Source organism: Calypte anna, chromosome 5A (assembly GCF_003957555.1).
Source record: "Calypte anna isolate BGI_N300 chromosome 5A, bCalAnn1_v1.p, whole genome shotgun sequence".
Classification (NCBI taxonomy): domain Eukaryota; kingdom Metazoa; phylum Chordata; class Aves; order Apodiformes; family Trochilidae; genus Calypte; species Calypte anna.
In genome coordinates, this window is record NC_044251.1 from 19,212,012 (window position 1) to 19,234,816 (window position 22,805).

The window sequence follows — 22,805 nt, forward strand, 5'->3', positions numbered from 1 at the left end:
TCCTACAGCAGGGGGGCATTATCCTCAAATCTGAAAAAATTATATATTTTAGCTTTTTTTTTTTTTTTAAGTAATTTGAAGATTTTTAACCAGCTGAACTATTTGCAAGAAAGGAATGACAAAAGGGCAGAGACCTGTGAATGCCCTTCCAAGGTCAGTCATGCTGAGGCTTTCTAGCTTTAGGGCTACTCAGCTCATCCGTGAGATCATCCCTCTCTCAAATTCCATATGTATTTGGTTATTCCATCTTTGAAACGTTTCCATTCTTTGTATTTCTTTTAATTGCTGTCTTCTGGAGAGACTCTTCCATCTACTCAGCTGGATGTCCCTGGCCATGCTGGAAGGCAGGGCTGGTTTCCAGCCCTGGGTCCAAGACAGCTTTGTCTCTTGCTTTTCTGGTTCAGTGGGGAAGTTAAGCCAAGTGATCACAATAGCAGATCAGGACAGCCATAAAATTCATGATCATGTCTGATTTATAAAGATAACATTGTATTAAGTAGAAGATATTTTCTGAAGTTATTAGTAACAGGTTTTCTTCAGCCAGTCATTCCTGAATGGTGCCATGCACATTTCTGCTTGATTGATTTATATGTCTTTATGATTTTCATTAACACTGTTTTCTTCAGAGCCAATTATTGGTGATTAGAAAACTCGAGACTGTTCAGTTTACCTATACCAACGTTTGGGAATTATTCCCATGATCTTTATTTTTTAAATTATTGAATGGCACCAAGAGTTCCAAAGAGGCCATTTAAATGTTGGGGAAAAAAATAATACTTATACTTCTGGGAAAACATTTATGGTGATTCACGTTTTGGAAGTGAAAACACTATCAATGTTTTATTCCCAGATTATTTTCCAAGAAAAAGCTTGGATTCACTGCTGAATCAGTTTCTTCAATATACTTAGGCTCATACTGAAGCTGGATCATGCAGAGAAGGCTGGAATACTGTGCTGGGGGAGGTAGTCAGGAGACTCTTCCATCCTCTGTCCTGTGACATTAGCACACAGGCAGGGAATAAGCCGCCTGAGTCTCTAGGGAGACACTGGGATCCTACGTGGCTGTAGCAGAGGGGTGCACACAGTAGATGTTAAAGAATCAGGATTAGAATCTCTTGGACAAACTGCTTTGCACAGAAAAAAACTAGAAAATGGAAAAAAAACTTAATAAAACTGATTAGCTGAGAATATAACCACTTGAAGATGGGAATATTAATTGTGTGGGAATACAAAGCCTCTGATTCTTAGCAGAACTGTTTCAGTTGTTTGGGTTTTTTTCCTGGATGAAAAGAGCCTAAAAATTATATACCATCTCACATGAGTGAGAGCTAAGAATTTTCAGAAACTGAAGCCTTGCAAGAAAAATCTCAAACAAGCACTTGTATAACAGGTTTTTGAGCAAGTCTGAGGCAGTATTTACTACTGCAGTATAAAGGGCTGGGTTCCTTGATGTATATTTCTAGTTGGCATTTTATCAAGGAAATAAACTCTGATTTTTCTTTATTTCATGACATGTGGGTTGAAACTAAATTTTCTCCACCCAAAGCCTTGATTTAAAAGCACTAGATCATTAAATTGCTTTTGCATAAGACCAAAATTGTAACTGAACAAATTATGCAGAGAGAAGTAAGATAAGTTTCTTTCAAGAGTTCTTTAACATATCAGATTGATAAGAGTCAAAACACCTTTACTGCCATTAAATATTTACCAAGACTTGGCTTTTGGAAGAGGGGCAGTTCAGTGCAGAGTGTTTGGCTCCATGCAATGCTATTGATTAGCTATCAGAAGGACATAGTTAATGAGTAACTGGAGGTATTACAGCGCTCCACATTCTTCTCAAGTCTTTTCTCTGAAGATGACCTAAAATAAAGTCAGTTACAACTGGCATTCACCCTGCGACAGATTGCACAAGCTCACCTACGGTATGAACAAAAGGTTCACAAGAATCAGTTGACCAGGGCTTAAGCAATCCTTTCTAGTAGTTGTTGTCATCACTGCTGGACTTTAGAACTGCACATGTTTACATTTAATTAGAAAGAACACACAGTTTACATCGCACAGTAGCTATCAGTATCGAATCAGAATTGATTTCCGCTCTCCTTCTCAAATGACTGTTTCCTTCAGACTAATTAAAAAAGGCACATAACAAAATGACTCATATATATTTTAAAGCAAAGTAAACACTATTCCCTGGAGACTAAAATAAAAGTCAACAGCACAGAGTCATTACATTGAGCTTGTTTTCAGGTGATGCTGGTGCCTGCATTATGATATATATGAGTAATGTCAGATTTATTTTCTATAATATATATATGAATATATATGAAGTACTGCTTTGCACTGAGTGGATGCTTCACTGACTTTCAGTTTTCACAGTGAGGATTCTTATTTGTTTCATCTGAATTGTAGCAATTTCTCAAATATGAGACATGATTCACCAGTATTAGTACTTTTGCAGGAGGGTTTTGTTCATTTAATAAAATTGTCTGCATGCAGGTCACTCATATAGGATGGAAGTCAGAAGCCATTAATCTTACCAGTTAGAAGCTGCAAAGGCAACTAAAGGCACACACCAGATTAGCCTTAACTCCATGCATAATTTGCAACAAAGAAATCTCTATTAGATCTTGTTGGTTATGCACGCAAATCTAAATTCAAAACTACAGTAACAGGAGACATCATTTAAGGGTTCCAACAGAAATGCCTGACTCTTGAATGTGCACGTTCTTTGTCTTCAGAGAAGATTTCCGTGGTTGGCATTTTGGAGAGTAAAGGTCTAAGCCTGAAATTTACTGTGTACTGTCAGGTCTGTGGGAGCTGAAGGGGTTGCAGTCTGGACCAGGTTGCAGAGCTGTAGGAGCTGATCCTTAAAAGCCTGCTCAGAAGTCCTGATGTTCATTTGTGCCATAATACCTTTGTTCCCATGTAAGAGACAGTGTTCATATTGAAGCTCTTGGCAAAGGTCATCAAAAAAAAGGAAATAAGTAATGCTGCACCTATTTTCTACCTGGTTTAGTTGGTGTTCCAGTGTCTCTGTTATTTTAGTGCACAGCCAGAACTACTGCTTTCTTAATTCAGTTTGGCTTTGAGGAAAAGGGTCCACTGTTCTTAAAAGTGATGTCAAAAACATACTCAAAGTATAAAAAATAAACTGCTATGACCTTTAGGACAAGATCCTCCATCTCTTTTCCACCAAGTTTGTGTTTCTGCAAATCCCTGACGTAGGCAATTTCCCTGCTGGCCCGAAGCCAGAGTCGCTGGCTCTGCACCACCCACGTACACACCCCTTCAGTGATCCGTGTCAACCAGGTGGCCTCCAGCAGCCAGCAGAGAGACACCGGGGCTGCCAGTCCAGCCCAGGGACTGGGAAGGTGAAAATGCCTCTTGTCTTCGAGCTAGCTGTGCCCTTCCTCTCTGCCTGTCATGGAGCTGAGCCAGAATCTACTCTGCCCCAGCCATGATGGTCCCAATTCCCAGGGAAAGTGACCAGGGCTTTGTGAGACAGCGTAAAATGTAGAGTTGCTGGCACCATCTTAAACATCCAGTATATTCAACTACTGAGGTCACCCTTGATTACTTGATACCAGTGCTATCTTCGATTAATAGATAAGGGTCCCTCTGTATTTGCTGTGTTACCTAAACAATCTATTACTGTAGGGAATAACTACAGTATTACAAATACTAAGTTAAAGTTATTTTGTTAACTAAAGCTACTGGCAAATATTTAAGAATGGCCAAAGCACTCAAATTGGCAATAAAGAACAGATACAAGATAGCAAAATTCTTTCTTGTAATTTCTAGTATGATAAGGTAAACAATGTACAAAATAAAAATATGTTCTAAATATCTGATTCATTTTAGTTACTTAGAAGTAATCCTTAAGGCCTGAATAGTTGTATTCTGTGAATGTGTAGGCTAGAATATGCTAATACATCCGCTTCCCTGTCAAAACGTGACAGGAACATTTTACGATAAGCTTGGTTCTAGGAATAACATTTAGTCTAGTTAAACCATGAAGAGTATTCACAGTTGTTGCTGTTGTACTAGAAAGACAGTTCCCTAATTCCTGGAAGAAACTTGAGAGTCTGTAAAGCTGTGTCTTGCAATTAACAGAGGTATATTGTGGAACCGTGAAGATGTGTAATTAATGTTAACATGTATCAGGTAATACTCAGGATTAAAGCATAAAATCTGTGAACTCAGATGCACTATATCTGAGTCGATGGATGTGTGAAAAAAGCTAATGTTAAGGTATCATCTTCCAGACTCTAATTAATCAATTAGAGATAACAGAGACCTCAGCTCTAGGTGCACCATGTCATCAGGAAATTCAGGTGCATTTCTTTGCTACAAGGTATTAACTATGGGTCTGTGGATCTGACTGCAGAGAATGATACCACAGCTGCCAAAATCTTAAAAATGCTTCCTACTACTTATCAGTATCGATATGTTTTGCTCTTTTTCAACCAAACATTATTATTCCAAAAACTGTTTTTGTGAGCATCCCGGACCATTTGATGGTGTGATGAATGTGAGGAATGAGTGGTTTTGCTGGATGCCATGTGCTTTTTGCAATCACTTGGGTCTGTCTCAGCAGTTTGCCCAGTGACTGCATGAAGCCCACTGGAGATACTTTATTACTGAGCAACTTTGTAAATGAAGGAGTTGTAATGGAGGTATGGATTCCAACTATTCCTTGTTTCAAGCATGTCTCAGCAGTCCTTCAACTTAAAGAAAGGTTTAGGTGCTTAATTCATGTGCCCCATATCCTTACTACCTCCTCCAAGCTAGTCACAAGAGAACAGTGTGGTTACTGCAGTTGTCCTGTAGACAGAAATGAGGCCCAAAAGAAAATGTTTCTTGCTTGGCATCATCAGAAGATAGTCTGGGTTATGTTTTGTCCTCAATTCGGACTTGTTGCATCTAACTTAGGTCTTTCAACAGTGATGGGTCTCTTTTCAGTAGTGAAGTTCAGAGCACATTGCAAAAGTAGTACTGTGGTTGCTCTTTTTAAAAAATTAGGAGACTGAGGCCCAAGGAGGAAAAAATGCATTTGCTAGAGGCCTTTAATTTGTATCTGTTGAAGAACAGAAGTTCTAAGATGAATGATAGCCAGCTCAAGCTTTCACTGTAGATAATAAACCTGTGCTTGTTTAGTGTCAAGGTTCAACTAGTGTCAAGGCTGTTTGGACCCTTGTAGAGGTTGCAGGTTTCTCTCAGTTGTTTCAGGAGAGAAGGCTGAAACTCAGCCTGCTGCTCACTGGGGATCCATATTCACATGTAACTGAGCATGGATGGTACAGAAATGCACTAATCTGTCAACCTGTTATCCTGTCAAATCCTGAGTTTACAGCACTAGTCAGCACAGAGAAGAAAACCAGTGGTGGGCTATGTTCAACAAGCATGCATAATTTGGGTTTGGTGAGAGAATATAAAATAAAGAGGACACCCGACTTGTCCAAGGCCAAGAATATGTGGGTATGCCACACACAAGGCTGTGTCACTCTTGATGGACTGTGACAGTGAACATGCTCTGCATTACACACAATGTTCACTACTGTTACAACATGGTGTGGCCTCTGTGCCACAGAGTCTAACACAGGTTCTGCCTTTGTTTAAATCAGAGAGATGTTTGGAGGGTTGTACTGAAGAGAAAACACAGTCCTCTTAACTGGGGGTAATTGGAGAGGAAGGGAAGGCTGGTAAAATATTTGTCTATGGTAGTCCATTGCCATCTAGTTAGCAGTCTACCAGCTGTCAGGCTCCTGACTCACATGTAATGCAAACTTGACCATTTTATATCCTCTGTTTTATAGGAAAATGTCAAAGTCCTTCTAGATCTTATGGGCTTTTTTCTTTTTAAAACATCTTGTTGCAGTGTTTCCTAGGAGCACCTTTGAGGCAGTATTTTCAAGGTATCAGTGCTGCCTGGCCCTTGAGTGCACTCAGTGTTATGAAGGGATCCTCTTAAAAAACATACCAAGTGTAGGCTGAGATCTGAGAGGTCTCCAGAACTTGAGTGTCAGAAACATTTGTGGTGAAAACCAAGGGCAGACCTGCATGCCTTTGGGAACATCAGATATGTTCATCCCTTGGGTGAGAGAGGAGGGAAGGGACGGATAGGGAATGTTTGGGGTTTGTTGGGTTTTTGGGTTTTTTTCCTTCCTTTAGGTGAAAGGTTTCTCTATGTTGTTCAGTAATTGCTTCAGGTGGAAAATAATTTCCCACCTTGCAGCAAAAGTATGCCTGGCAAGGAGAGAAGTGTTATAAGAGTAGCACTTTACAGAGTTGGTTTTCAGCCAAAGTCAAGTCCCTCTGGGACCAGTTGCAACTGGTGAAATTTTTTTAGCAGGCTTGAAGCTTCTCTGACTTTGGGGGCTGAGGAAGCCTCTTGCTGTCTGCAGGAGCTGCCTGAGTGGCATCACTGCATATCACTTTTGCTTCTGCCTGGACACAGTTTAGCTGGGCCCTTGTAGCTCTCAGACCCGAGCTGGAGTGAGGAAGGGGCCATGCTGCCATAGTAAAGCAAAAGGTTTACTGTAAAGAGCATCTGAATAACTTAAATCAAGGAACTGTTTGAATACTTCTCTGACCTATTCTTTATGCCTAGACTCCTATTTATTTTGATTTATGGCATAAATATTCTTTGAAGAAATAATATTAGGGATGTTAATGAATGATTTTCAGAATAAGAATGTATCAAAAGGGACTACAGAAAAGTATTTGAGCAAAGAACATATTGTTGGAAATCTGACATGCTTTTGAATAATAACTGTTTAAAAAAACCTGTCAAGCACAGTGCCTTTCTCTGGAAGAATCACACTGGCTACAAAATTTATACGTCAGAATCTATTGATCACTCAGATGCAATCATTATGAGTTAAAACATGACTGTGTTGCATATTCTATTGTTCATGGAAAGTCTTTGAGACGGAGCTCAGTTGTAGCCATACAGGGCAAATATTTTAAAGTCTAAATAAATTAGTATATTTTTAAGATTTCTGGGGAAAAAAACCCTCTTAGCTGGTATGAACAAGTTAGAATATTTAGACTACCCTCTTTTTGTTTTTTTTCCAGCAGGGACCCAAAGATTCACTGAGCAGTTTAGCTTCTCATCTGCCTTTTTTTTCTTTTAATCTTGCACCATGTGTTTAAGAAACAGGCAGCAGCAATATTTTCATAAACTGCTTTCAGCACTATTTACATACCTTTGTATTTTTCCATAGTGATCAATGCTTGACCATAGTGAAACTTCATTCAGTAAATTTTATGTGCAACTGTTGAAGTAATTTTATTTTTAATGAGTCTGCTCTAGGAGGTTTAATGTTGCTTTATAAATATTTATATTTTCAATATGTCTTCTTAATTGAAAAGGTTCTTCACATTATTTTCAGACAACTGCAAGTAGTAGGCGTAATGACATAGCAACACTTTGACCTTTTAGCTTCTGGATTTCTATTAGTTCATCCACATTTTGCTTTTTCATGTATATTATATTATATTTTAGTTTGTATATGGTTTTCATCTGTGGGCTGTCAGAATGAGGAGTGTTTTCTAAACAAACACCTTAATAAACTGGAAAGGAAGAAAATATGCTATTAGCATATTAGCAGCTGTCATGCAGACAGTGTCTTCAGTATTGTAATAAATGTGCACTGCTACTAAAAATCCACACTGAAATAATGATCAATATTTGCAGGGTCATTAGTCAAAGAAATGGTTTTAAGTCATATTCATTGATACAGCAATAGCTTCTGATATTTCATTAATTTCTTTTTAAATTACTTTAATTATTCATTCAAAACTACTGCTTATTATGATATCCTGTTGCCATTACCTTTGTTATAAGTGTCTTCCATTAACTTCTTCTACTACCCATGTCATTTTCCACCGGCGTAAAATTCACCAATGAATTATGGCTATGAAGAGATGGGAAGCTAATTCCATGGAGAGCTTGCTGGTCCAGGCTCCTCCCCTGCTATTAATGTGGTTCCTACCATTGCACCTTAATTCAAACAGCTGCCTGCCTGCTGATTTCTTGGGAAATGATTCCACAGTCAACAGGCTTCATTGAGAATTTTTTGCCTGACGCACCATCTTCTTCTTTATTCTTTTTCCAATTTCTTCTCATTATTTATAGGTAACCTGTCCATCTAATACCCTTCTTTTTGTTTATTTTCCATAGCTATTTTTAGCTGATCCAGGTTTATCTACTTCTCTTAGCTTCACAAATGTATAGCCTTAGGATCCTATTCAGTTTCAGTTTTTATTTCTGATCTCCCTTGGGTTTGTCCGGAACTTTCTGCCACACAAGTACAAAGCAAATAGTACTGTATTCTGTATTGTACAATGAAAAAGTGTTATTTTTGTGCTCTGTGCTTTAGTACTTCTATGAATACACCTCCAAATCATGTCTAAAATTTCATGAATTGAATATACATCCATTGCACTTCAGTGGAAAATATATGGTAAACATGTCTGCTTTTTGTCTGAGTGAAACCAAAACAGTGGGTCAAGAAAGGACCTTGCAAGAAATTATGGTGGAGGACACTATAAATATGGATATGTCCCATGATAAAACCTTGTTGCTGGCAGTTTACTTATCTCTTTCTACTATAGAAAGGTTATTTAAGTCATAGTGCATTCTACTGCAAGAATTTTTTTAAGTTTCCTCTCACAAAAGTATTCACCAAGGACCTATAGAATTGGTCAATGTATGCAAATATTTCATATTTCTAAGTAATCCAACTCATTTAATGGTTTTGATTTTTGCATTGTAGCATTTCTGTTCCTTTGGCTATATTTAAAAATCTGCAATATTGCAAATAAAACCTCTGTAGTGGGTGAGTCTTCTTGCTAGAAGAGAGTCCTGTGTGGCATGAGTTGATGTCAGTAACTTACACTAATTGATTCAACATCATGTAAATCACACTAACAACTATTTGTTGCAATTAAGAAGTGATCAGGCAGATGCTGCAGCTGAAAAATATTACCTTATAAGTTTTTGTTGACATTTTTTTTTGAGATATTTAATTTTCAGTAGTTGATACATACTTCTAAAATAGCCTTGTGGGAACAGTATGTTCTTTTTGTTCTCTGATGCTTTTGAAACAAAATTTCTTTGGGTAAAAGTTCATGTGGATGCATGTATGATAAGATTAAAATATTAATTAAACTGAGTGGTATTTTTGCAGCTCAGCCCTAGACTGAAACTTAATAAAATGTGTGGTTTTGTTTTTCCAGCTTATATAAATCTTTGTCTGAAGGAAGGAGTCTGAAGGACCAGCTTAACTGTACTTTTGCTGCTCCTGAAGGTGGACTGGGAGGCAGGGAGGATGTTGTGACCCTTACCTATTGCCAGATAGAAGATCTGGCAGCTCAGCTGCAGCAAGCTCGCTCAGAGCAGAAGGACACAGAGCTGAAGCTCCAGAAAGCTCTGGAGACTTCACGGGAGGCCAATGAAAAAGTTCAGAAGTAAGTCACTTGCCTTCTTTAAAGAAAAATTGCAGTTGAAAACCAAATGAAATGTTGTTTCTTCTGGTGTTTTGTCTATGACTGAAAATGTAGAGGTACTCAGAAAATATCTTCTAAAAGAATTCCTTCTTTGTTAGACATTCAGCCCATTACCTATTCAGCATGAAGCCCATAATTGTAACAGTTTTATAGTATTATGCAAGTCAGCGTGCCTGTCCTTACTGCTATGGAAACTGCTTTCTACATGTGTAAGGTACATAGGAAGTGCTCCCATCCCCTGTGGATGGTTTGCACTGTCTTTTTGCCCACATCAGTCCCATGGCAAAAGGGTATTTGCCTTTATAATTCCATGGTAGAATTTTAAGGTTTTTGGGTTTTGTCTGCTACAAATCTGGCAAGTTCCGTGACACAGTAAATGTTCAGAGGTGGCTTTAAAATCTCACTGAAATGAACAGGAAATCTCTGAATTGGTGAATAGGGACTGTATTCTCTTTCCCATCATAAGATCCCCAGTTAAAAGGTTACTGGACTCCAAAACCTGAAGTTGATCTCTGCTGAAGTCCTTATTGTGTCATGATTGTTATTACTACCACATAAACCTTCAAAGATCTGATTTCTGATGTTTGCAGCATATTTCTGGAATAGCTAGAATTTGGCTTACTTAGTTTACTAATTGCAAGGACATAACAAGAATTCTTCCCATTCAAAAAAAAATACACACTGAATTATATTTTTTTAATTACCTATATTTATATATTTTTATTTTATATGTAACTGCATGAAATAAAGGGGGTTTATATATATGTGTAAATGAAAATACATGTTTTCAGTTATCCCTATAAAATCTCCAGTGACTGTTAGGAAATTTTTCAAATCTCCATTTAGAACACAGAGATATATTTGAAATTTCAGGAGGTGCATGCTTGAGGAAAGTAAAGCTAAAAAATAATTCAACATATTGAAGAGAACATTGGATAAATCTTTATGTACATGGTTTAAAGTTGTTATTTCATTTAATTTATGAACACTTACCACTGATATTTAAGTGCAGGTTGCTTTTTTCTTTTGTTTTGTTTCAGTGAACCACTCATTTAATCCCATGTAGCCAGGGTGGTTAGAGTAGAAGCACAGTCATGAACTAAAGTGGTATGATGCACTGCTATAGTGAAAAGAATTTACACAATTTCACATGCTCAACTACTTGGGAAAATTTTAGTCAGGTTAGTTTTCATTATTGCTAAGATCAGACCACTGAGCCTATAGCAAAATTAAACAGTTGGGTGAAGTCTTTTGATGACAATAGCATGCCCTTTTTACCAAGAAACTGTGGAAATGCTCTATGCGTCTTCCCAGCACCCGGAGTCATCCACCCCCATCTTATAATTCAACCTGCAAACAGATTAAGCAGCTGAGTTTGTGGAAAGTGTGTTTACTTTGAGCTAAGAACCCTTGTGTGACACTATAGAGATTCCTCTGACACCTCTGGGAGAGCTACACAGACAGTTCGTACTCATCAGCAGGGAAACCGGGCTGAGAATTCCCAATTTCTTTGTAACCTCAACCGCTTCATACAAATCGCTGTTTGGCAATTAGGCAGCAACTCATTTGTTAGCTTAGCTTTTTATTTCAAAGATGTAGGATGTTCTACATTTCAAAAAGGAACTCACAATTTATAAACCTGTCAATGGAAATGCTTCTGGTATTGCAGTAGTATTAATTATTAACACTGTCTTAAGAGGATGCTTACTGTAATTTAAATTGTGAGTCTGCAATTCATAGCCTAAGTAGGGTTCTAAAATATCTGTTTTCTTGGCTTCTTTTAAATGCCTAAATAAAATTGGATTCTGATGTATAAGGAAAGTATTTTTATCAGCTGCATAAAGCTGTTTCTCAGAATTATTCAGTAAGTATAAACATATAGTAACAATTAAAAATCAGAAGAGGAAAATTATGAGCTTCATTAAAAAAAAACATAATTACAATAATTAAAATTATTTTGAAAAAGGATGTACTTTGTTTCTTCACACCACATAATTTACTAGTGTTCACTATGCCTTTGCTAATCTGTTCTCTGGCAACACTACGGGATTTTTTTAGTATGCCTAAAAACTTTAAGGTTTGCATTTGGCACCATATGCAGCGCTTGCAGTAGAGCTGCAATTTCTCCCCAGCGCTGCCATCCTGTCAGCTGTGTCTGTACCTACCTGCAATTGTTACTTTCTAAACAGGCAATTCAAATAAGAATAGTGCTCCTGTCTTTTCCATCAGGCCACAAAGGATCTAAAAAATTTCTGGATCCTATCCCATACGAAACAGCAGCTGTGAACCAGAAGGGGAGTATATTGGAATCTGTTTACAGTGAACTTGGATACAGTTAATTTCTGTTTATACTGAGGTAGGGTGAGATGACACATCGGCTCCCTGCACCGAGACACAAATTGTGACAGTGTGCTCTTGTCTGTGACGGTGAATAGTCATCCCAGCAGAGGTGGTGGCAAGAAAGAACATGTGAATGCTCAGAGTGACCACACAGATCCAGCAGCATTTGTTTGAATCTAATTTTATTTTGAAATGTTAACAAGGTACATATTAGACTTTTAAGAAAGCACTACTTTAGTTAATGAAGCACATACAAATTTTAACTTCCTGGTGTGTGTAAATAAATACATGTATAATACATGTATAATATATGTATACATGTATAATACACGGTACGTATTTATTAAATAGGAAATTATGACAATCAGTGCAATGCTGTTTTAACTTCTGCTCTGTCAAATGGCTATGACTATAATATTCTATATTTAATTAACGTTCTTAATTCCTGGATAAAAACAAAGCTTAAAGACAGCGGCACAGAATTCAGCAAGAGTATTGGCTCAGGGCCACAGGCCCCCTGCAAATTTGTCCTGCCAGAGAAGCCAGGAGCCAGCTGGTGCATCCCCAGCAGGGAAATGGGGATGACCTGGAGAAGGTAGCTGGAAAAGCCTGTGAATTAATTAATGCCTCTGCCAGCAGAGGAAGCAAGACATTTTAAAACTTCCTGCTGGAACCTCTGGGACTGAGGAGTGGCTACTGATGTCAGTGAGATCAGAGGAGGTTATAATGTAATAGAAAATCAATATTAGCCAATTATCAGTAAAGGCTGAGGCCACTTTTGATGTGTGACTTTTTCCAGGTTATGTTCTAATTTTCTGCAACACCTTTGCAGCTAGAGTGAATTTTAATGCAATTTGTCTATTGAGGACTTGTATTTTTTCTCAAAATTAGTGATTTTAGCTCAGAAAAGCAAAGCTCTCTGTATGTGAGCATTTACACTTGTGTGCACACACACATATAGCTGTGTAAGGTAGCAGCAAAGGGTGTGCATGCAGAATTTCTACATAATCCTCCAAAAGTAAACACAAATCCACAAAGTAATGGTGCAGTGCTAAAATATAAACGTATGAAAATAAACATAAGTGGTGGAAAATATACCTTTTCTTTACTTTTTCAAGGTAGTTCTTAGTGTGAAAAAAGCAAACATATAAGTGATATAAAGCAGAAATTCTTACTTCATGTGTCCTTAACTGCTTATTAAAGACACCTTTTTTGATTTGAGTTTTTTTCTTTTGAGGAGGAAGACAGGGGAGTTACAGATTGGATAAAATACTTCAGAGGATTTAATACAATCCTCTCTATCTTTTTAAGAAATAGATAGTTTTATCATAGGAAATTGCTATATCTCATAAAATAAATACTTTTTGGTATGCAAATCTTTTGGCCACCTAACTGGCATTGTTAATGGAGACACCCTTTTTTAAAGTTGTCCTGGATTTCGCTCCAGCATTTCTGAACACTCACTGCTTTTGTAGTTGCTCACTTAGTTTTGTTCCTTAGTTAATGCTGGTAAATAAGTTGATTGATGACAAAACAAAAACAATCGGTCCTTACCAGAGTTTGACACAGCTGAGAAGAGTGCAAAAAAGTGGAAGAAAAAAGAAGCAAGTATTTATTAAGTGGTTAGAGTCCCCTTCTTCTGCAAGTAAAACTAATCTGCCTCCAGAGTATGGCAGCTGTGTGCATTTCACATCGACATCCAAGACGTTCTCCAGTGCTGGCTGGAGGGTCTAATCTTTCCCAGAATGATCCAAGCAGTGCAGTTCAAGAACAAGAATGAATATTTGAATAATCACACCACAATGTGAGGTGACCCTCCGACAGGGGACTGACCAGATACACATATGGATTTTGGGAGGACGCTCTGATGCTCTTTTTTAACACAGCTGTGGGAAGAATGTGGCTAAGACCCAGTAGTCTTTCTGGAGTATAGCTGGCAAAGGAAACCATGAGGAGAAGAGAATTTAACACATGGGTGTAAGAGAGTCCGTTTCATTGATGCGATCTGAGGGGAATGTCTAATGACTGGAAGAATCAAACTTGGCAATGAAAACACAAAGCTCTTTTCATCAATTCAAACGCAGACTCTAAAGCTGCAGATGGTTACCTCCAGCCTTGCCTATTCAGTGTGGGGTTGTATAAAATGGCACTTTGGTGAATACTAATAGATCAAAACAAAGATTTAATAACATAAAGATGTGGTGTTCATTTTTAAATAAGGATACAGGTCAGTGTCTCAGAAAAGACTGAAATAAGTATCTTTATGTATGGGTCTAAAGTCTCTGGAGATTTTTAACTGCAAACAAGATATCTTTAGTGTGCAGATTGTATTCAATACGGCACAGCTATAGAAGGGAGCAGGCTAAAAGCAAGATTTCTGAATTATTGTACTAATTGAGCCTCTTTGCAGCATGCAAATGCTGTTAACTTGTTATCTCCCTTTTAAAATCATACCTACATATATTTGGTTGGAGCATATATTGTAGCTTGTATGCTTTCAGTTGCTCCTTGTAGATAAGAATGGAGCTAGTTAATTAGAAATTGCAGGCAGAAGCACTGCACAAAAGAAACAAGTTTTACATTCACCAGGACTTAAAGCTATTTGTTTTGGGGGAACTGCTGAATGTCAGATAACTTGACTGGCTGTATTTGAAATTCTAGAGATCCATTTATTTTATTTTCATATTTTGAAGCCGAAAATATAATTTAATGTCTTACTTTATTAAGAAATTACATTTAGATGTTCGGTCTTCCCTATTAAAACTAGATTGCTTCTTTCTTTTTACTTAAGAAACTGACTTCTGGTGAATCTCAGATCAGAATTTTAACTGCAGGAAACTAGGAATACAGCTTCATAGATATTAATAGTTTTACTGATTTCTGTCAGTAAATAACTTGGCATATGTCAAAAGTTATTTTGCTCTTAATGAAAACCACCGTGCTGGTTGCTGCTGTGAGCTCTGCTGGGACTGAATAGTTGGTAATCTTTTAATATCATATAGGGAATCATTTAATTGGTGCTGGCATTTCAAAATGTAAAGTTCTGGTGACTTGTTGACGACTGTAGATTTAGAGCTAGTTTCTTAGTTACAGCAAATTGGCTTAATTCTGTCTCTGAGCTGCATTCATTTGTCTCAGTTAAAGATAGGACCTGTGGTGTACTGAGAAACAGATGCTAGTGAGTACTTTAAAAAGACAAACAAGTGAGGACAAAGTGCTAAGAATCTTACTTGTTGTAGGAAGTTAACAGTTATGGAAGTTTGTATGGAAGGAAATGGGAAGCTAAGGAAGACAGCCCTTTAGCAGTTTAAGGTACTAATGAAGATTTGCAATAGTTCTGGACTTTCAAGACTGGATCAAAAGTTATTAAAGAGGTTCAACACGGAAAGAACTGCTTGATGAAGACCAATACATTGGCTGCCTCATGCAATGATTAAAAGCAGATTATAAACTCTATGGGGCCCATAAGAGAGATACATAGTCTCCACAGGCAGACTTTTATGGTGTTTAGGAAACCCACACCAGCCAGATGGAAGATTCCCAGGCACGCAAAAGTACCACACACCCCAAAGAATTCTGCAGTGCAGCAGAGCTGATGCAAAGTTTCTTTGGCATGCAAGACATGAATAGGAACATGAAAAGTCTAAAACAGAAAATATAGTGACAATCACATCATAGCATATGTGAAAATATTACCATTAACTAGGGTAGCAATAGCAGGGAATGTAAATTTATTTGATCTAGGGGCATTAAGCTTGGAGGTAGCCTGCTTTAGGAATTTTGTGAGGAATTAAAATTAATTGTAATGTGTAAAGAAAGTCATGTGTGATCTCACTGAAAGCAGTACATAGTAGGGTCAGAATTTATTTAAATGCTTGGAATTCTGTGCTAATGCCACTGACTCCTCTCAGAAAAATTCCCCTCAGACTGCACTAATATTCCTGGTGTAATGATTAATTTAAAAGTCTTGTAGAGATACCTGTTTGTTGTAATAAAAGAATTCAGTGCAGGCTCAGAGAAATTCAACATGCAGAGTGAAATCAGTTTTCTGGGTTTGGAAGAAATAAAATATTGAACTAGTATTCAAATTTAGGTTGAGCTGAACAAAATTAGCCACTGGTGGCATATTCTCTGGACTGTTGTAGGTATACTGCATTTCTGTATCACTAGGCAGATCTTGTCTCCCTTGGTAAGACTAACTTATTATTCATGCTGTACAAAAGGAAATATATCCCTTTTGCAAAGCTGTAATGAAATGTATTTTCCACACTGGATTATATTATCTTTACTGGATGACACTTCATTTTCCAATTTTTGAATTGCGTACTCCATGTAACAGTTCAGGTGGGATTTGCAGGCTGTAGTGGAGGGAGTGCCTGATAATTTAGCACCACTATGACTGATTACTTCCCACCCCAAAGAGAACCTAGGTTAGCATAAGCAGCAAATGTCTGATTGAAAAAAAAGCAAAACAATTCACATTTTGTCTTTGCTGCCTGGATTCCTTGGAGACCCAAATGGGAAAGCACGTGCTGAACCAGAATGATGCCCACTGTTTGCACCCAGATCTGTGCAGAACAGCATGACCTCAGATGTTTTCTTTCGAAAGCTTCCCTGGCAACTGTGACCCCCTGCCCCAGTCTAAGTGGTTGTTTGGGATCAGAGGTACTCCTCTGAGGTGTGACATAATGGAGCTGTTTTCTCCTCCATCTGAGGAGATCCTCATTCAGATCTCCTGTATCTTAGGGAGATGTTTTAGCCATGCATATTGAGTCTGGATGCTCTCTATTTCTTGCCTTAAAGTAGTACCACATAGCAGAAAATAATGCAGGTTTTTCAGACCAGAGAGCATTGGAATAGCCTGCTTGCTTCTGAAAAGTGAGACCTGGTTCTGAAATCCTAGGACTTTTTCTCAGTTTTATCCAATGCCCATAGAACAGAAATGCAAAGCCAGTATCAGAATGCCCATCTCCCATTTTACAGGTGAGCACACTCGGTCACCACCCACAGAATCACACTTTCAGGTCTAATAATTCTTCTGTATTAGCTTCAGAAAAAGGAGTAGAGAAGACTCTTTGGCTGTGAAGTGTACAGCTCTCCTGAGAAGTGGGAGATGGGGGTTAAAACCAAGTTTTTCTTAGCTTGGCTCTAGCTGACAGTCCATATATTTTTTTTATACTTGGTCTAAAAAGGAGGAGTGGTAGTACTGTTGTTATTTTTTTTAATCCTAAAAGAAACAAGTGGCCATTGGTTAGTTTTAGAGAAGGGCAGCTTGAGGACTCCTGGGCAGCTTGGAACAAGACGCTTAAACTGAGGGCCTGAGATTTTTAAAAAGAAAAAAATAAGAACCAAAACACCCTATTTGCCCAGTTTAACAGCACCCTCTCCTTAAACTGGTTGTTGTGAATCCCATCCCAAGGTGCTGCCATGCTCTCTGTGCAAGGAGGAGGAGAAACACACAGAGCATACACAGAGCTGCAGATCCCATTTTCAATGCCAGAGTCCTGAAAGACAGATATGGTGATGTTCAGAATTACTGCAGATACAACCCTTGGTAGTACTGGTGATTCATAACATATTTTGGCATCTTGTTTTCATTTGTAGACATCCCTCAATAGAGCAGTTTGTGGTATCAGTACCACAAGTCTCATACAGTTGTAATGTGTGATATTGCCAGAGCAGATTATGGGATATCATTCTCATTAATATTTTGGGTGTCATCTGATGGTTTATGATCGATGCCAGAATTAGGTTCAGTGACGTACTAAAACAGGATAAAGACAAAATATTCTAGCCAAGGGGAAAGACAGATGGGCCATTCCTGCATTCCTTGCACACCCAGGATATCTGTCCATTGACTACAGGGAATTTCGTGTGGATGAAGAATTCAAAACTGAGCATGCAGTCTAAATCAAGTATTTATTTTCTTTGTGTAGCTGTGGTTTACATTTACTTAACCTCTGTAAATTGTGGCTTGTGGTGCAGATATTGTTTTCTTAAAGTATGGATAGTTACAATATAAACACAAATATTTATTATCATTTGAATATTTACTGTCTCAGCCTTTCATGAAAATATAAGCAGTGCTGAAACTTCATTCTCTCAAACACTAAAAATGTATTCTATGAAAGTCAAATGTTTTCAGAGTCAACATAATAACAGCATCCCAGTTTTTGACCTGTGTGTTCATTTACAGTTTGCTTATAGCTGCTTCACAGAGATGGAAGTTTGTAGATTACAACATGGTTTTATTGATTTATCAGTAGCAAAATACACTAAGTATACTCAGTAAACTGGATCAGCTAGCTCTTAGGCTTGTATTGTATAATATCAGCTTGTTGTGGAATACTTCAGAACAAAATCAGAATGTTGGCATAGTTAACATCAGTGGTGTAAACCAGACTTGGAAAGACTAATATTTAGTAAGGCAAATAACACAAACAAATTAGATTTTGAAGTTGTTTGCCCAATAGGAAGAAGCATGCTGATACAGTATTTGTAAGCCTATAGTTAACCATTCTATGACAAATTATTAAATAACTTTGAAAAGCAGGTTGAGTGCTCCTTGAAGAACAGCAAAACTTTTCTCAGACTTGCTTTTTTTTCCCAAGATGATAAAATGAGTGTCACAGCAAATAATCATTTGCTTTAATATTTTATATCCAAATAAAATAAATCCATGGAATTTACATTGCCGTTACTAAATAGTATTTGGTTTGTTTGCAAGAGTCATTTATTTGTGGCTTGGCTGAAGGAATCAAAATAAATTTGCGGTTCTTTCTGTTAATACTCACACTGTTTCGTAACATATGCAAAAGATTGAACACTGTCAATGTATGTGCAGAAGCTCAACAAGAAACTCCAGACTTTCTAAAGCTTCTGAATTATGTATCTTTTAGAGAATTGCTAGAACAGTTCTTTACAGCAACAAACAGAAATAACTCACTAGGCCTGCGAAGTATTTAATTTTAAGCAAAATTGAAATAATTTAAATTTTTCCACTGCTTACAATTAAGTATAAATTTACTGAAACAACTGTTTCAGTAAACATGAAACTGAAACAAGTTCATGTTTCTAATCTAATACTGAGTCATTAATTAACAGCCAGATTTTTCTGTAAGGCCTTTAAATTTTTTTAGCAATATTTTTCAGAAAGGGCTCTTCAATTCTATTTATAGGTATGAGCCTTAACCCCATCATTGCCACTAGTTTATTGGCAAGTTGCTCAGCTCTCCCTTTCCACATTTTTGCTATATGTCATGTAGGTATAAGTATATAGATCTAAACACCAAGTTGTTGGAAGGCATTGTATTTTAGGACTAAATTTTATCATTTCAGCTTCAGATTATGGAATTTTATGCCCACAGAAAGTACCAAAATTCAGCCTTTTAGGCAGAAGACATTGCAGGTAATGGAGAGGTGCATAATGACATTACTATATTTGGCGCTTTATTCTGTACCTCATAATACATCCATCTCTATCACCTCAATCTTTTATTTGATAATTTAAATTATTTGAAGTTTTTAATAGACTAAGATCTACATCTGATAAAAGGGATATCCTCAGTGGTAAACTCAGCATAAAAGAGGTTTCACAGATCTCCAGTTCTAAACACTGAGAAAATATTTTATTTTATGCTTTTGAAGAATTTCATCAATCTAGATGTAAAGCCAAATTTTTATGCTTTCATCAGCAGAAATTTAAAGGCTTTCCTCCTACAATCAGTCCCATTCATGCCACCACCAGGCAGAAGTACCACCAAGGCCTGAGTCTGCAAGCTCACTAGTTCAGAAGATGCACTACTTCTCCCCTGTGTTAGCCTTGCTTTAGAATTCACTCACCTCCCAGGAGAAAAAAATCAGTCCCAGTTGGATGGCAGGAACATGGAGAAAAATAGGCCCATAAGGCCAGTGAAAAAAAATCTCCTGGGAATTGTCGTGCTAGAATGGTGCAGAAGACAATTGGAGACAGTCTGTCTGCCAGCTACTGGAGAGAGGTTACTGAAGCTTAGAAGTGGAAAGGCTTTTTTCACCTGAATGACCTCAAATCACTGATAACTTAGTAAAAAGCCTATGAAGTATTTTAAGGAGCACTACGCATGTGTAGAAGACACTTCGGTCTGTGATGCTAAGTCTTTACTGGTATTTTAAAAGCCCATTTTTTGTGTGTAAATGAGCAATTAGGTATCTTTTCTGGTTTTATCCCTGCATTAGAGACCCCTTGGCAAGCATCACCATAATAGACAAGTTTCATGCTGATAACATCTAAATAATATATTGCAAACATTAAGAGGAGCAGACAGTGCTTCACCCACTTTTTTTGTTTAGTTTTTTTGTTAGTCCACTACCGAGGGAAGATTGCTTTTATTTTTTTAACTAGAAATACTTTGTGAAAATGTGACTAAGTGTGAGCCATCCTGAAACCAGGAGAAGTCTGTGGGTGCCACTGGATCACACCGTAAGGGTGGGGAGTTTGCCTACCAGCCTGAACACTTTACAAAGGACTTTTCACAAGTGGGAGAGTAATTAAATGCTTTCCTCTTACACACAAACCCATTTCCATTGTCTCTTGGTCTCTCAGTGATATCACAGAAGCCATTCCAGCTCTGGTGCTGCTCCATCATTTATGCAGGAAGACAAATCTATTACAAAATCAACAATTGTTGATATGACAAATTAACAATTATTTTGAATGTAAAGTGGAAGGATTTGATGATGGTTTATAGGAAGGAATTTTCTCTCCACAAACTCCAGGTTACTCTTGGTCACGAGTTTGGGAGCTGTCTAGAGCACAAAGTTGGAAATGCTGTCACTGTATGGAGTAGGCTTCAATGTCAAGATTTCCCCTTAAAAAAGAGACCAGCTGTGACCCTAAATGAGTAGAAACAGTTAACTGTCAGTGCTAAAAATAATTCAGGTTTACAAGAGAAGCTGTATAAAAGGTTTCTCTGGCACAAATAGAAACAGTAAACTGCATAAAATTTGCAAATAAACTGTTAGACTAAAGCTTAAATATTGTGATTAAATAATCTGGCTGGTATCATTTGACTGTCACATGCCAATGTATACTCTGTATCAATTACTGTTAATTTTTACCTCTTTAATATCACTCTCAAGCTCAGATATGAATGGTCCATTCAATCTCTGCTTGGTCTAAATGATAAACATGCTGTAGATATCAATTTACTGAAACACGGGCAAGGCTATAGATTAGTGGTTTCAGGTTTTCAGGTTTTCATTATTTTTCTTTCTCATAAGCTCATTTATTTTAGGCAACAAGTATATGCTGTCCTGAGAAAGCATTTGAAAGCCAAGGAGCAATACCTTTCACAAGGTGGCATTAAATGCAGCATAGATGCAAAGTCCTGATTCAGTATTATCCTGTACTGTGTAGCAATCTACATCCATGCAAAGCGGGGTGAAATGCTGTCAAAACAGACCAACTGTGTTTACCACTCACTTTTCCTGCTGGTAGTGATGGCACAAGGTGAATAGTAATGGTGAGCTAGCTCATAATCTTCCAAACAGAAGGTAGAGAGCAAACAATTTGACAAGATTAGTTATTGTGGACCACAGATAAAGGCTTAATATTTTAGCCAAGGCCTGTGTAAGCTGGGTTTATTTTGAAATATGTCTGCTGTCAGGAGCCCAACTGGCTGTATTTACTTCTAAGTTTAATCATATACAGAATTACTCTTTTGGGTTGAGAAGACGCTGAAAGGGATTTAATAGGAATGCTTGTTTTGTGACAGTGCTTTTCAGAGGCAGAATGGCTTGGCCTGCCAAATTTAAGGCCTGGAAGTTTAATGGAACATACTTTTTGGAGTGACATTACAAACAGTGTTGGGCAGGCAGGAATTGGCAGCAGTACCTACAGAGCGATTAGATTCAACACTGTGGTCTACCACAGTTTAGAGCTCGCTGATGCTGCTAAATCAGTTTCTAAGACTTGTGTTTAAGACCAGAAAGGACCATTAATACCAGTCAGTCCAGCCACCTGCCTAACACAGGGCACCAAATTTTACTCTTGTAATTCCTGCATCAGGTTCAAAACCACTGCTGAAGTCCAGCATGTGGTTTAGAAAGAAGCCCAGGCTCTGATCCAAAAGGTGCAGAGGGCACTTTGTTAAGCAGAGAGAAGGCAGCCCAGTGCATCTGAACCACATGTAGTCTTTACCACTATGGTGATTCATGAAAGGCTTGTTACAGAGTGGTGTATGACCATTAAATGCAAATGGTAATGTTTTTGGTGAGTCAGTCAAAAATTATTATTGTTCAGTATATTGCTTTGAGGTGGTAAATATAATACCTGAACTGAAGAAGAATTAAAGATGCAATAAATCACCCAGAAGTAAGAAAGTGATGCCTCTGTAGCATGATAGATAGGCCACTCGCCACTCACTGACATTCCAAGATTTGATGCAGTCAATATTTAACCATTTTATTCTGTTGAAGTAGTCTCAATATTTGAAACTGAGAACAAGCCACCCCAGCACCCAGTGTTAGTGCAGTGCTGCTCCCTTCAAAGGGAAGCAGCTGGAGCCATTTCCCCATAGAGGTGAAAGGAAAGGCAATTAGGTGAGGTTTTTTTGGATGGCCACTCACTGAGCAGTCAGTTATTCATTGAGCTGTACTGCTAAACTACTCCTAATGCTTTTTTTCTGATGCATTTTATTTATCTAATATATTTCAGATGCTTGGTTTCTAAAGGGAATCCATGTTAGCAAAACACATTCCACAAGAAGCCAGGACTCATGCAAGTTAGGCCATCTTCATAGCCTGAGCCTAATCTTATCTACTGGAAAGATAACCAAGGGTTATAGTTTAGGTTTATAAGCCTTTATATAGTATTTCAAAATCTAGAAGGGTTTTGTTTTTAAAGCTTAACTCCTCCATCTGCAGGTAGAAGCTATTGTCTTTGTCCAGTCTGTATATTGCTTTGCAGATTAGGA

At 37.7% G+C, this 22,805-nt stretch overlaps 1 protein-coding gene across 1 annotated transcript in view; it reads left to right on the forward strand.

Moving 5' to 3' along the window:
• MIPOL1 (mirror-image polydactyly 1) overlaps positions 1-22,805 on the forward strand; it is a 146,222-nt gene that overhangs the window by 118,078 nt on the left and 5,339 nt on the right. The window contains exon 11 of the mRNA XM_008505275.2: positions 9,244-9,474. Coding sequence (XP_008503497.2) covers positions 9,244-9,474 — 231 coding nt within the window. The remainder of the gene's footprint in view (positions 1-9,243; positions 9,475-22,805) is intronic.